Source organism: Diceros bicornis, chromosome 12 (genome assembly GCF_020826845.1).
Source record: "Diceros bicornis minor isolate mBicDic1 chromosome 12, mDicBic1.mat.cur, whole genome shotgun sequence".
Taxonomy (NCBI): Eukaryota; Metazoa; Chordata; class Mammalia; order Perissodactyla; family Rhinocerotidae; genus Diceros; species Diceros bicornis.
Genome location: NC_080751.1, coordinates 4,097,285 through 4,112,475, shown reverse-complemented (window position 1 = coordinate 4,112,475; position 15,191 = coordinate 4,097,285). Strand labels below are relative to the sequence as shown.

At 45.1% G+C, this 15,191-nt stretch overlaps 1 protein-coding gene across 2 annotated transcripts in view; it reads right to left on the bottom strand.

Annotated features, from left to right (window-relative positions):
- ST3GAL5 (ST3 beta-galactoside alpha-2,3-sialyltransferase 5) overlaps positions 1-3,447 on the bottom strand; it is a 57,139-nt gene extending 53,692 nt beyond the window's left edge. For both annotated transcript variants that reach the window (XM_058550775.1, XM_058550776.1), the window contains exon 1: positions 3,300-3,447. In XM_058550775.1, coding sequence (XP_058406758.1) covers positions 3,300-3,384 — 85 coding nt within the window. In that variant the 5' untranslated portion in view covers positions 3,385-3,447. The remainder of the gene's footprint in view (positions 1-3,299) is intronic.
- Between the last annotated feature and the right edge of the window lie 11,744 nt (positions 3,448-15,191).

The window sequence follows — 15,191 nt, the reverse complement described above, 5'->3', positions numbered from 1 at the left end:
GCTGAGATAAAGGAAAGCTGTGAGGCCAGAGAAACTCTTCCTTGACAAGAGAGGCTCTTGGAGCTAAAGGGCTCCCCACACAGCCCAGCCTGTCCTGCTGCCTGACAAGGGGAGACCAGGGCCTGGAGGTGACTGCACTTGCCGAGAACATAGAGGGCACAGCCAGGCAGAAACCGATCGTGACTCCGGGCGGGACTCTTGCCTCAGTCTCCTCAGTGAAAAGTCAACGTCGCACTCATCAGCTAGTAGCGAGGAACCACCAACATAGTTTTTCCAAAATTGGAATAAAATAGCTTTGCCTGTAGCTCCGAAAGCTGAGTACACACACACCCTTGGCCCAGGAGTGACACCCCTACATACACCTCCATCAGAAATGCATACATATGTATACCAAAGACAGGTACGAGAACAGTCACAGCAACATTATTTGTAATAGCCAAATGCTGGAAACTGCCCAAACGTACATCAACAGTAGACAGATAAATATAGTCATGCGTCATTTAACAACAGGGATACATTCTGAGAAATGTGTTGCTGGCGATTTCATCATTGTGCAAACGTCAAAGAGTGTACTTACACAAACCTAGATGGTATAGCCTACTACACACCTAGGCCATATGGTACTAATCTTATGGGACCACCATCTTACAGGTGGTCCATCGTTGACGGAAACATCATGCTGTGCAGGATTGTACTGCATACTGTACTGTGATATACCACTATATTATTCACCCAAAGGCCAAATCAGGAATGAGAGTGAACACACAACAGGCAGCAGCATGAGTGAATCTCAGAAACCTAACTCAGAAGGAAAGAAGACAGACACTGGAGGATTCTACTTACACAAGCGGAGCAAGTCAGGCAGGGGTTATCCATGAGGAAGAACTGACTGGAAAGGAGCACATGGGGAGTTCTTGCTTCTTGATCTGAGTGCTAAGTGCATGAGTGTGTTCAGTTTGGAAAATGTGATGAAGAGTACACTTACGGTGTGTCTACTTTCCTACTATGTGTGCTATACTTAAAAAAAAAATTGGAAAAGCTCTCCACGTAAGACAAACCTGGTAGCATCCTTGTACGCTCTAACGTCATTTTTCTCCAGCTCCCTTACACTGCTTCCTCGTTCTCCCTCTGCACGTGTGCTTAAGCTGGGTCTCTCGCACGGAGAGCCCACATGTCCCCATCCACATTCATGGCTTCCTCCCACTCCAAGCCGGCAATTCACCCCCCTTTTGGATGCCTTTGCTAACTCAGGCCACTCACACTGACCCAGTCCTTGCTTCTCCTTCCTCAGCGGTTAGGGAGTTCATGCCATCACTAATGTGTGAATATTCCCAGTTGTTTTATTTCTGCCAAGGTTTCCCAGCTAGACTCAAAACACGGAGCATGACCTCTGGGAGCAATCTCAATCCTCCGCATCTCCACAGGCAGCTCAGATGAAATCGCTCCTCAGGAGTTAGAAGGGTGTGGAAGGTGAGCCTCCCCTCTTCTCCCAGGGACTCTGGCTCCAGGACACACCCCGGTACCCCCCAGCTCCTGGATGGACTCCCACAGGTGACCCGAACCTCTTTTTATTGTCCGTTCACCTCCCAAGAGTCAACCTGCTAGATAAACTCTCTGCACTGCTGCCCAACAGCCCAGCAAGGGAAGCAGGGACCAACTGGAGGAGGCAAATCAAAGAACAAAGGGTTTGTTCTTATTCTGCCTTGAATATATCCTTAAAATTCAATACCAATCTATTTTGATAGTGTGTGACAATTTGGCAGTTTGTGCCAAAATTATAAGCATTTTCAAAACAGGTAGTCATAAATGCAAGTTTTTAGAATTTATGCCAGACAGCTCTCTCTCTCCCTTCCACAAACCCCTTCACGCCTTCCCATCTCACTCATTTCTTTTCTTGCCCAGAGGAAGAAATGGCTACTAATCATAACCAAGGTTCATTTCATCTTACAGAAACAGCAACACTCATGTAAAGGACAGACAGATGAGAAGACTCATGACATTCTGGTTGGTGCTCTTGCAATTCACGTCAGTCTCTTTCTTCTTAGCCAAGCATTGGTTGGAATTTAGGTGATCCCCAGCTTTACCACTAGAACTAGGATGTTCTTCTAAACTGTCAAGCTTTCAGAATCACACACCTAAAACCACAACCCATCCTAGCTGTTTTTGAGTCTGTGCCCCTTCACTCAACAGACATGGATTCCTCTTCCAGTCTCAGGACGTGCATCTTCTGTGGAAGAGGATTAGCCGTCATAAGCCAAGAGGAGGGCTGGGCTAAACACCAGAGGGCAGGAGATGAGTCTCCTTCCTCTCTGTAACCCCAAAACCCACCACCTGCTTGGCACGAGGAGCAGGCAACCCAAGGGGCAGCACATAAAACCGTTTTCCCTTTTAAACGAACAATACCTAATTAAGCCAAGGCCATAAACATGAATTAAGACATGAGGACATAAAATTCGTCTTTCAAGTCAGCTGGCGATCCGGCAGGACCCCCTTCATTCGTAAACACATTTTGCGGTCAGAACCATGGAATCAGGGGCCTGGAAGGGACTTCGGCCACCAGCAGGTCAAGCATCCCTGTACAGACCGGGAGACGGAGCCCCACAGGGGAATCAGTGTAGGCCAAGGTCACCTAGCTGGTGTGGAGTAGGGGCAGGACCCCGTCTCTCCCTTTCTGCCCGGCTCCTCGGAGATGCTCTCCAAAAGCCTTGCGTTACCTACACTAAAGGAGCATAATAAATGCATAACCACGTCAACTCACTGCTTATAATTCAGAAACTAAAGGTCACCAAAACGTGTCTCTTCCGCAAGGCTGGCCCAAAGAAGGTCACTAGCGAATTTCTACCTACAGACACCACACATTATGCCTTCTCGATGGATGCAAAGGGCAGTTTCCGGAGCTGCGGAGCTGTTGCCCTGTAGCGGGTCCCCCAATCCTGTGCCGGGGAAATGAGTTAACTCGGCTCTGCTGGCTCGGAAGCTTCCAGCAATGAATTAAACCCCGAGACGCTGCGGAAAGCTGGGGAAAAAGGGCCACTGCGGCTAGACCCGACATCCCGACCGTTCACCCCCCGCGCCTCCACCGCGTCCACACTGGTGCGGGCCGCGGCGCCCCCTTCCCCGAGGCCATGACTCTCAGCCCGCGCCCCCGCGAGGCGCGTCTGGGGACGCCGAGCCCTGGGCTCTGTCCCCGGGGGCTGGGGCGGAGCCGCCGGGCCCAGCCAGGCGGGAGCGGGGACAATCGCCGCCGCCGCCCCCAGCCCGCGGGCCCCGCTACGCCGAGGAGGGGCTGCGCCACGTACCTCGGCCGGCAGGTGCCGCCGCCGCCGCCTGGATTCGCGGCTGCAGGGGACGCCTCTCCGCGCCGCCCGCCGCCTTCGTCCGCATACTAGGGAGGGGGCGCCAGCTGGCAGCCAGTCCCAGGCCCCGCGCCCCCGCCCGCCCCCGGCGCCGCGCTCGCGCCCATTCAGTCCCGGACGGTCCGCTCCCCGGCGCGGATGCGGAGGAGGGGCGTGGGGGGCGGGGCCCGGCGTCACGAGGACACGAGAGACCAATCGGAGCGCGCGAGGGCTCCCGCGGCGGCCCCGCTCCCGAGGCGCGCGACCCCTCCACCGGGCAGGGATGGGGGAGCCGGGCGCCCCCAGCGGGACGCGCCCGGGGTTGGGCAGGTGGGCCGGCTGGGGCGGGGGTCCCGGCACCCACCGCTGTCTCGGACTCCGCGTGCGGTTAGAGGGTGGAAGGAACAAAAGGTGTATTTAGACCGGTTATAAGCTTTTATTGCGCAGAGGCTCGTAGATGCGGAGCCGGGGCATGAAGGGGCTTTACGTAGTTACGCACTTCACTCACCGGCGCAGACCCCAGGCTGACACTGGTTCGGAGTTCCTGGGGCCCTTGAGACCAGCTGGAGACGAGCCTGGGCGTGTCTGGAGACTTGCAGAAAAGCCTTATGTTGTTCCACGTGTCGGAGAAAAGCGAGATAGCGCTAATTACCCGCTAGTTTCACGGATGGGTAATTGAGGTCGGAAGAGCAGAAGTGAGTTACCCTTAAGTCCTTGGGACATTGGGTGGCAGAGCTAGGGTCAGAACCTGCGCTTGGAGCGTCCATTTCCATGCCTCCGGAGTCCCCCTTGTTTCTGGAGAAGAAATGTCAAAAAATTTTTAAAAGCATAAATATTAATCCCCAAATTCAGGAATTAAAAAGAGTTTAAAGCACTGATATGTTATTTCTTTAACACAGTGTGTTTAACGAGTGTGTATCATCGGCTGCGACATTTCTGTGCCTTGGGACTTGTTGACTCTTCAGTGAAGTCAGTGAAGTTGGTCTGCCTTCAGAGTTTCTTTTGAGGTTGAGGAACACAGAGGATCGTGATCATGTGCCTGTGATACTGGTTGCGGTTTGAAAAGGAAGATCCTAGAGACGGAGCCAAATATATTTGCCTAAACCGAGAGTCTTGTCACTCTTTTTTGCAGCAGCTTACACAGGGTTTGCATAGCTCCAGACAGAGTTTGGAGATGTCTGTGTTCTTCCTTCGGTGGGGACAGGGGTGCTGGAAAAAATGTGGTATCTGGGTGACAAAGGTCAGGAGGGAAATCTTGGAAAGGAAAGGATGGGAGGACTCTGCCTGCACATCTTCCAAAGGGATTTGTGTGTGTGTGTGTGTGTGTGTGTGTGTGTGTGTGTGTGAGGAAGACCAGCCCTGAGCTAACATCTGATGCCAATCCTCTTTTTTTTTTTTTGCTGAGGAAGACTGGCTCTGTGCTAACATCCATGCCCATCTTCCTCTATTTTATATGGGCTGCTGCCACAGCATGGCTTAACAAGCAGTGCGTCGGTTTGCGCCCGGGATCTGAACCGGCGCACCCCGGGCAGACACAGCGGAGCGCGTGCACTTAACCGCTTGTGCCACCAGGCTAGCCCCCCAAAGGGATTTTGCCATAAAAATGTTTCTGGATTATTGTAAGGTGAGGACACTTGATCATTTTAAAAATATTGGAGGAAAAGCTGTCACTGGGAGATCCAAATTCAGTGGGTTGGCCAAGGCTGGCCAGGCAGAACAGCTGCTGGTTCAGTGACAGCTGCAAGGAGAGTGCTGAGCACCTCACCTCCTCTTTCTTGGAGAGCAGCCCGAAGCCTGCCTGGTTGATCAGACACTCCACCTCTTCTTGTCCAGGCTGCTCTCCCCCTGTTCTCCCAGATACTCCTTGTCCATAAAGCCAGGACCTGACAGCAGTGTGGCTGGCATGGGGGTCAGCAGTATCTTGGCGTGGAAGAGTGGGTGTAAGGTGAGGGTGAGGAAGAAAGAGAGCTTGAAGCTGCCTCCTGTCCCACCCTAACAGGGCAGCTGTTAAACTTACCCTGCGCCCACTACCTCATTCACTCCACTCACATTTGGTGGGGAGAGAGGATGACCTACTTGTGCAACAAGACAAGCCCTCCCATAAAACATCCTTTTGACTAGCTGCAGAGCCAGCCTTAGCTACTGTTCTGGATTAAGACAGAGACCCCAAACAGTAGATTAGGGTCAGCCACTAGATTTTAAAGCCTTACCAAGAATCTCTTCAAGTCAGAGGCTGGTCTCAGAAAAGCTTCTGGACCCTGGGTAGCAAAGCTGTCAGAGAATTTGTAAATCTGGGACAGCAACCATGATTTTGTAATTCTTTAGTTCCTTAAGCTCATGACTTGTCATTCTGATAGCAGGCGTTGTGGTTGCCCCCAGTGTCCATCTCACCCTCCACCTCTGTGATGCAACCTATGGTGTAGGTAAGTTTGGTGCACTCAGCTCTATGAGTGGGCTCTGATTGGTCTAAGTCAGTGGTTCTCAAAGTGTGGTCTGTGGACCTCTGGGGATCCCTGAGGACCATTTGGGGAATCTCTGATGTCAAAATTATTTCATAATAATCTAAGACATTGTTTACCTTTCTCACTGATGGTGCAAAAGCAAAGGTGTGCAAAACTGCTGATGCCTTCACAAATCAAGGTAGTGGCACCAAACTGTACTAATATGTATTCTTCACACACTCATGGAAAAAAAAAAATGCAGTTTCACTTAAGAATGTTCTTAATAGAGCAGTAAAAATTGTAAACTTTGTTAAAATCTCAGGGGCTGGCCCCGTGGCAGTGGTTAAGTTCGCATGTAATGCTGCGGTGGCCTGGGGTTCACGGGTTCGGATCCCAGGCGTGGACCTACGCACCGCTTATCAAGCCATGCTGTGGCAGTTGTCCCACATACAAGATAGAGGAAGATTGGCACAGATGTTCGCTCAGGGACAATCTTCCTAAAGCAGAAAGAGGAAAATTGGCAACAGACATTAGCTCAGGGCCAATCTTCCTCACCAAAAAAAAAAAAAAAAAAAGAGGGGCTGGCCTGGTGGCATAGTAGTTACGTTCGCCTGCTCTGCTTTGGCAGCCCAGGGTTTGAGGGTTAGGATTCCTGGTGCAGACCTACACACTGATTATCAAGCCATGCTGTGGCAGGCGTCCCACATATAAAGTAGAGGAGGATGGGTGTGGGTGTTAGCTCAGGGCCAGTCTTCCTCAGGAAAAAGAGGAGGATTGGCAACAGATGTTAGCTCAGGGCTAATCTTCCTCACCAAAAAAAATGAAAAAAGAGAGAAAGAAAGAATAAATCTTTTTTTTTTTTTCTCACTGTGGCTTTATTTTTTTTGTTTGTTTGTTTATTGCAGTAACATTGGTTTATAACATTGTAAAAATTTCAGGTGTACATCATTGTACTTCTATTTCTGCAGGGACTACATCATGTTCACCACCAAAATACTAATTACAACCCATCACCACACACATGTACCGAATTATCCCTTTCACCCTCCTCCCTCCCCCCTTCCCCTCTGGTAACCACCAATCCAATCTCTGTCCCTATGTGTTTCTTTATTGTTGTTATTATCTACTACTTAATGAAGGAAATCATACGGTATTTGACCTTCTCCCTCTGACTTATTTCACTTTGCATTATACCCTCAATGTCCATCCATGTTGTCACAAATGCCTGGATTTCATCGTTTCTTATGGCTGAGTAGTATTCCATTGTGTATAAATACCACATCTTCTTTATCCATTCATCCCTTGATGGGCACTTAGGTTGCTTCCAAGTCTTGGCTATTGTGAATAACGCTGCAATGAACACAGGGGTGCATGTACCTTTGCAAATTGGTGTTTTCAAGTTCTTTGGATAAATACCCAACAGTGGAATAGCTGGATCATATGGTAGTTCTATCCTTGATTTTTTGAGGAATCTCCATACTGTTTTCCATAGTGGCTGCACCAGTTTGCACTCCCACCAGCAGTGTATGAGAGTTCCCTTCTCTCCACATCCTCTCCAACACATATTGTTTCCTGTCTTGTTAATTATAGCCATTCTGACGGGCGTGAGGTGATATCTCATTGTAGTTTTGATTTGCATTTCCCTGATAGTTAGTGATTTTGAACATCTTTTCATGTGTCTGTTGGCCATCTGTATATCTTCTTTGGAGAAATGTCTGTTCAGGTCTTTTGCCCATTTTTTAATTGGGTTGTTAGTTTTTTGTTGTTGAGATGCATGAGTTCTTTATATATTTTGGAGATTAAGCCCTTATCAGATGTATGGTTTGCAAATATCTTCTCCCAATTGTTAGGTTGTCTTTTCGTTTTGTTGATGGTTTCCTTTGCTGTGCAGAAGCTTTTTAGTTTGATGTAGTCCCATTTGTTTATTTTTTCTATTGTTTCTCTTGCCCGGTCAGACGTGGTGTTTGAAAAGATGTTGCTAAGACGGATGTGGAAGAGCGTACTGCCTATGTTTTCTTCTAGAAGTTTCATAGTTTCAGGTCTTACATTCAAGTCTTTAATCCATTTGGAGTTAATTTTTGTGCATGGTGTAAGGTAAGGGTCTACTTTCATTTTTTTGCATGTGGCTCTCCAGTTTTCCCAACACCATTTGTTGAAGAGACTTTCTTTTCCCCATTGTATGTTCTTGGCTCCTTTGTCAAAGATTAGCTGTCCATAGATGTGTGGGTTTATTTCTGGGCTTTCGATTCTATTCCATTGATCTGTGTGTCTGTTTTTGTGCCAGTACCATGCTGTTTTGGTTACTATAGCTTTGTAGTATATTTTGAAATCAGGGAGTGTGATACCTCCAGCTTTGTTCTTTTTTCTCAGGATTCCTTTAGCTATTCGGGGTCTTTTGCTGTTCCATATAAATTTTAGGATTCTTTGTTCTATTTCTGTGAAAAATGTTGTTGGAACTTTGATAGGGATTGCATTGAATCTATAGATGGCTTTAGGAAGTATGGACATCTTAACTATGTTAATTCTTCCAATCCAAGAGCACGGAATATCTTTCCATTTCTTTGTGTCTTCTTCAATTTCTTTCAGAAATGTTTTATAGTTTTCGGTGTACAGATCTTTCACCTCTTTGGTTAAGTTTATTCCTAGGTATTTTATTCTTTTTGTTGCAATTGTAAATGGGATGGTATTCTTAATTTCTCTTTCTGCTACTTCGTTGTTAGTGTACAGAAATGCAACTGATTTTTGTATGTTGATTTTGTGTCCTGCAAGTTTACCATATTCGTTTATTACTTCTAAAAGTTTTCTGGTGGATTCTTTAGGGTTTTCTATATATAAAATCATGTCATCTGCAAATAGTGACAGTTTCACTTCTTCCTTTCCAATTTGGATCCCTTTTATTTCTTTCTCTTGTCTGATTGCTCTGGCTAGGACTTCCAATACTATGTTAAATAGGAGTGGTGACAGTGGACAGCCTTGTCTGGTTCCTGTTCTTAGAGGGATAGCTTTCAGTTTTTCACCATTGAGGATGATATTAGCTGTGGGTTTCTCATATATGGTCTTTATTATGTTGAGGTACTTTCCTTCTATCCCCATTTTATTCAGAGTTTTTATCATAAATGGATGCTGTATCTTGTCAAATGCTTTCTCTGCATCTATTGAGATGATCATGTGATTTTTATTCTTCATTTTATTAATGTGGTGTATTACGTTGATTGATTTGCGAATGTTAAACCATCCCTGCATACCTGGAATAAATAAAATTTTTTTAAAAAAATAAAATCTCAACCCTTGAGTACACATCTTTGTAGTATTTTATATGACAAAATGGAAACTTCACAGAAAACACTTTTGCTGCAAACCAAAGTATGACGGTTGTCTAAGGAAAAGCAGTTATGCAATCATTTGAGTTGCAAGCTGAACTAGCTGTTTGTTGGGGTTTTTTAACGGAACACCTTTTTTTTTTTTTTTTTTTTGGTGAGGTGATCAGCCCTGTGATAACATCTGCCAATCCTCCTCTTTTTTTGCTGAGGAAGACTGGCCCTGGGCTAACATCTGTGCCCATCTTCCTCCACTGTATATGGGACGCCACCACAGCATGGCTTGCCAAGCAGTGCGTCAGGTGCATGCCTGGGGTTCCCAACCAGCGAACCCCAGGCGGCTGCAGCAGAGCCGTGCACTTAACCACGCCACCAGGCCAGCCCCTTGGAACACCATTTTTATTCGAGAAAACAACTGTAAAATTATGGTTATTTCAACTTGGATATTTGGTAGACATTTTCTTGAAAATGAACTAAGTGAACCTGTCTCTTTGAGGAAAACAATTGACCGCCAATGATGAAAAAATTCCAGCTTTCAAAAGAAATTTAGAGTTTTGGAAAACTTGTATCACGATCAGCTTGACAACTTCTCAATATTTAAGGACTTTTCTTCACCAGCCATTTTTTTTTTTGAGGAAGATTGGCCGTGTCCTAACATCTGTTGCCAATCTTCCTCTTTTTTTTTTCCTCCCCAAAGCCCCAGTACATGGTTGTGTATCATAGTTGTAGAGTTGTAGGTCTTCTATATGGGACGCCAGCTCAGCATGGCTTGATGAGCGGTGAGTATGTCCGCGCTGAGATTTGAACTGGCGAACCCCAGGCCGCCGAAGCGGAACGCATGAACTTAACCGCTATGCTGCCAGGCCAGCCCCAATAAGGACTTTTCTGATGAATGTGATTTTTGGATATTGGATAATGTATGATGTGCCAACATTTGGAAGACCTGCATTTACTCAGTGAATCAATGTTTTCCAAATGGCTGATGCATGATGTTACAAAATCATATGTAAAAGATCCGTTTTAAATGCAAGGCAGAGAATGGATTTTAATTTAACAGTGTGAAAAGTTTATAGATAAGGTTTCAGATTCCACAGTGCAACAACCTTTAAGAAATTATATCTTGTGGAGTTTTGGTGTAGTATCAAAGAATAATATCCACAATTATCTTAAAAGGCTATTAAAATACTCTTCCCTTTTCCAAATAACATATCAATGTGAAGCAGATTTTCTTCATGTACTTTAGCCAAAACAATTTGCAACAGATGGAATGCAGAAGCCAATATGAAAATCCAGCTGTCTTATATTAAGCCAAACTCAAAAAGACTTACAAATATGTAAAAAAAGAGAAAAAAAGCCATTCTTCTCACCATCTTTTTGTTTTGGAAAACAGTTTTTTTTAATTAACATATTAATATGTAATTTTAAGATTTTTGAGGAATTACTTTATTATTTTTAATGACTATAAATTCTAATTTGGCAAGTATCAATAGATAAAGCCTCCATTAAAAAGATTCTTTGGGATCCTCAGTAATTTTTAGGAGTGTAAAGGGGTCTTGAGACCAGAGTTTGAGACCTGCTGGTCTAAGCCATCCAGAGTTGTCCCATCCTCCTTGCCACTGGGGTTGGTTCATGGGTGGCCATAGGAACCAGACTGATCCAATCAGGAGAAATCTCAGGAATTTATTGGATGGTGGGAGAGAGATGCTCTCATTTCCTGCTAGACGGGAGCTAGGCAGTCAGTAGTCTCAGAAACTGCTGATAAGGCAGCCATTTTAGACTACAAGAAGAGCTTACCTTGGGAAGAGAATAATGATGCGGGAAGCAGAGAGAAAGATTAGAAAGAAAGCATTTCCTTTATGACATTTTTGAGCCACTAAATCAAACCAGCCCTGCAGCCCACCCTACCTCTATACATTCCAGTTTTATGAGCCAATGAATTCCACTACAGGTTAAACTAGCCAACCTCAGGTGCCTCAGTTGACGCATTATGTACCAGTTTGTGCATATTTTTTCCTAAACAGGTGCCTGAGGCCTCAGGATAATATACCTTCTAGGGTTAACTCATTCAGCCATAATCATTGCAACACAAGTTAGCTTAGTTGTGAAGCAACTAAGGACACGGGTGGGAGTTGAACAGAAGATGGAACCCATCAGGAGAAGTTGGAAAGCAGAGCAGTCTGGGAGGAAAGGGACCTAGCACAGGCAAGTGGGGTCAAAAGTGCCAACAACACTTGAGAGCAATAAGGAACAGTGGCATATGATGCTGAATAGCAAGATTATAGCAGATTTTTTTATATTCTTTTGCTTATATGTATTTCTCAAATTGGACAACATGAGCATGTATTGCTTTTATGTTGAGGAAAAAATAGAACAATATTATTATTTTTTAATAGCCCACCGAGTGGAGGCACAGGCTTAGAGAGCTGGTTGGGATCAGAGAGCCGGTTCCTCCCATGGCAAAAATACTCTTGGGCTAAAATTGCCAGCAGGGAAGAAAGAAGATCTGTAAAGGATACACATGGGCCCAGAAAACAGACTTCCTTTCGTTTACAGCTTTGCCAAGAGTCAACCTCAAAGATTCAAGGGGATAAGCAAGATCCCCAAGGGTTAAGGAATCATTAATTATTCCTCAATCAAATTGGCTGGACTATTTGCAGTTAAAACAAGAAAGACCAATGTGAAGATTATGTCAACACTGGAAAGGGCTTAAGATATAATATTAAGTGAAAACAAAAAAGAGGACACAGATTGTATGCAAACTTCTATCATGTAGCCAAAAACTAGAAGTGAACTTGGAAAAAGAAAACAGATGTGGTGTGAGGGTGGTAGGATCATGAATGATCTTGTCTTCCTTTTTAAGAAATGTCCTTTCATGTTGTAATAATGTTGTTTTTTACAATAAATAAAAATGAAGGGAGTCATTGTTTCAATCACTGAGGTCTCGCAGGCCTCTCCAGATGGCCTGTTTCTTTTTGCCTGCCAAATGGCTCTCATCTGACACCCAGACAGAAGCTGTGCCTTCCCCAGGGCCTGGCATCTTTGATGCTGTGAGGGGCGATGCTGGTGTGACTGTTTTGTAGGTGGCCAGAAGGAAAGGAGGGAAGTGAGTTGTAGCAGCCAAGACTGAGGAAGTGCGTGAGATGGGGCGTCAAGACTCCCTCTCCCCCTACCACCGTCCCGTTGTGGGGTTTCCAGCCCAGGCATTGTCTTTGTCTTTTTCTCCTGGTGGGTTTCATCTTCTGTTCAACTCCCATCCGTGTCCTTCTGAGGTGCCATCACTCCCTCAGTCCCCAGGGGCTGGAACACAGCTGCCGCCAGTAGAACACAGACTCTGTCTGCTGCCCTGAAGCACAAAGGAAGTCGGTCCCTTGAGGTTTTTCTAAGAATGTTTCCGGTGAGCAATCACGGAAGAAGCAGGACTAAAACAAACAAAGGAAGGAGAGAGACATTACAAAAACCTCAGGGGAAGGCTGTCTGCTGGCAGAGGGCGGCTCAGATTGAGGAAACACTTCCACATGGACTGAATCCTTCTGGAAGTTGTGGGACATGTATTGATGGATTCAGGCACGTCTGCAGGCCCTCATTCTGCCCATCCTTCACTATATATTCATTGCACAAACATTTCCTGAGGGCCTGTTTTGTGCTAGGCATTATACTAAGTGCTTTAGATAAATTATTTCATTTTTCCTTTGCAACACCCCATTGAGGTAGGGTCTTCTTATCCCCATATCTTACCTAAGGAAGTTGAGGCTTGGAGAAACTTAGGTAAATGAAATAACCTGTCCATGGTCACATGGCTAAGAAGTAGCAAAGCCAGGATTTGAACCTAGGCCATCAGACTCCATAGCCCATCCAAGACGTGGTCCCCGCCCTGAAGGACCAAACGGTCTAACTGAAGAGAAATACACTTTAAAACAAGTGAACAGACAAAACTAGTAACGCAATGAGGTATAAGAGAAGGACTATTAACAAAAAGCCATGGGAGCATCAAGGGGGCCCTGACAGGACCTGCCTCCAGAGCTCAAGGACACCTCTTGGGTGAAACTTGAATTTGGCTTTGAAGGATAAGCTAGGTATATTGGTAGATATATTAGTTTGGGGCTGTATTAGTTTTCTATTGCTATGTAACAAAATACCACAAATTTAGCAGATGAAAACAACACAAATTTATTATCTCTCAGTTTAAGTCCAGGTACAGTGTGACCGGATTCTCTGCTACAGCCTCACATGACTGAAATCATGTGAAATCCGCCAGAGCTACATTTCTCATGTGGGCTCTGGCTCCTCACTCAGGCTCACTGGGTTTTTGGCAAAATTTATTTCCTTGCAGTTACAGGATTGAAGTCCTCAATTTTTTTGCTAGCTGTTGGCCAAGGACCATCCTCAGCTCCTAGGGGCTGCCCGCAGTTCCTTACCGTGTGCCCCATAGGAAGTTGACAACACGGATGCTTGCTTTCTTCCAGGCCAGCCAGAGCACAGCTCCATTACTTTCTCTTCTGCTTCCCATCATACAAAACTCTCTGCTTTTAAAAACCTCATATGATTAGGTCAGGCCCACCCAGACAATCTCCTTATTTTAAGATAGACTGATTAGGGATGTTAATTATATCTGCAAAATCCTTCACAGCAACACCTAGATTAGTATTTGATTGAATAACTGGGAGAAAGTGTGCATCCACCAGAGACTAGGAATTTTGGGGGCCATCTTAGAATTCTGCCTACCGCAATGGGACTTAGCAAATGGAGAAGATGAGGAAGATCAATCCAGATAGTGGAAATAGGGTGAGCAAAGAATTCTGGGAGACTGTTGGAAAATGAAGATAGAAAAATAAGTGCCACGTTTCCAGCAACATGGCAGACTAGATTCTGGGGAAATCCGCCGAGTCAAAAATCCTAAGATGCTGGGGAAACTATTAAAAGTGTGTTTTTACAGCAAGGCTGAGCTGGCAGGAATGAGAGGAAACCCCTCTGAGGCAGAAACAATGAGAAAGTGTGAATCCAGAGAGGTGAGTGGGAGCCAGAGTTTGCCTTGGGACCATCTGTTAATTCTGGCCAACCAGACACCAGGCTGGAGATAGGAGACAAAATCTAGACTGAAGCAGAATGTGAGAGTGGATTGGAGGTCCTTATGCATGCCTAGAATCCTCAAAGGGGGGGAATTTCAGTGGGTAGAGTCAGATCTTGCTTCCCTAGAGAAATAGTAGGATACTTGCCATAGATAATTATTTGCCTTAAGATGCCTGATTTTAGTTCAGAGTGGAACCAACGTAAAAATAAACATTTCCTCTGAGAATTCTCAACCAAAAGCCCACACTCATGCAGGTTTGGGGCTGGAATTTATTTCACCTTTGTGACCAAAAACCTTTTAAAGTAGTTCTAGGTTGGTAGTTCTCTTAGGCACCTGTAAGAAGAAAATCACCTCCAGGGACATGCTCTTTAGACTCAAGCCTAAGACAGTTCCCACAGAGTTCCAAGGAATTTGAGTTTTCAGTTTAAAATATCCCAGTACACATAAGGAAACAAGCCATAATGCATGAGTCAGCAGAAATAATAAAATGAAGTCTCAGACCCACAAAACCTGCAGAGAATGGAATTAGGAGATTCAAAATATCAAATGAGTTTGTTCAATATGTTTATGGAAATAAAAGAAGGTATTGAAAGTATGACTAAGAAATAAAAGAAGCAGGAGACTGTCAATTATAACTCAGTAGATAGGCTGAACAATGGAAGAGAAAGATAAAGATATAACTACTGAATTGAATGATTGATACAAAGAAATTACCTAAAATGCAGCACCAAGAGAAAAAAGTTACAGGAAAAAGTAAATGAGATTAAGAGACATGAAGGATAGAATGAGTGAAGTCTAGCACACGTCTAATCAGATTTCCAAAAAGAAAAAAATAGAGGAATTAGTATAGAGGCATTAACTGCAGAAATAATGACTGAAACATTCCCAGAATTGATGAAAAACACAGTCCTCAGCTTCACAAACCCCAGCAAGATCATCAGCAAGAAAATTAACAGAAATCCTAGACACATCGCAGTGAAGCTGCAAAACACTAGAGATAAAAAGAAAATCTTAAAAGCAGCCAGAGAAA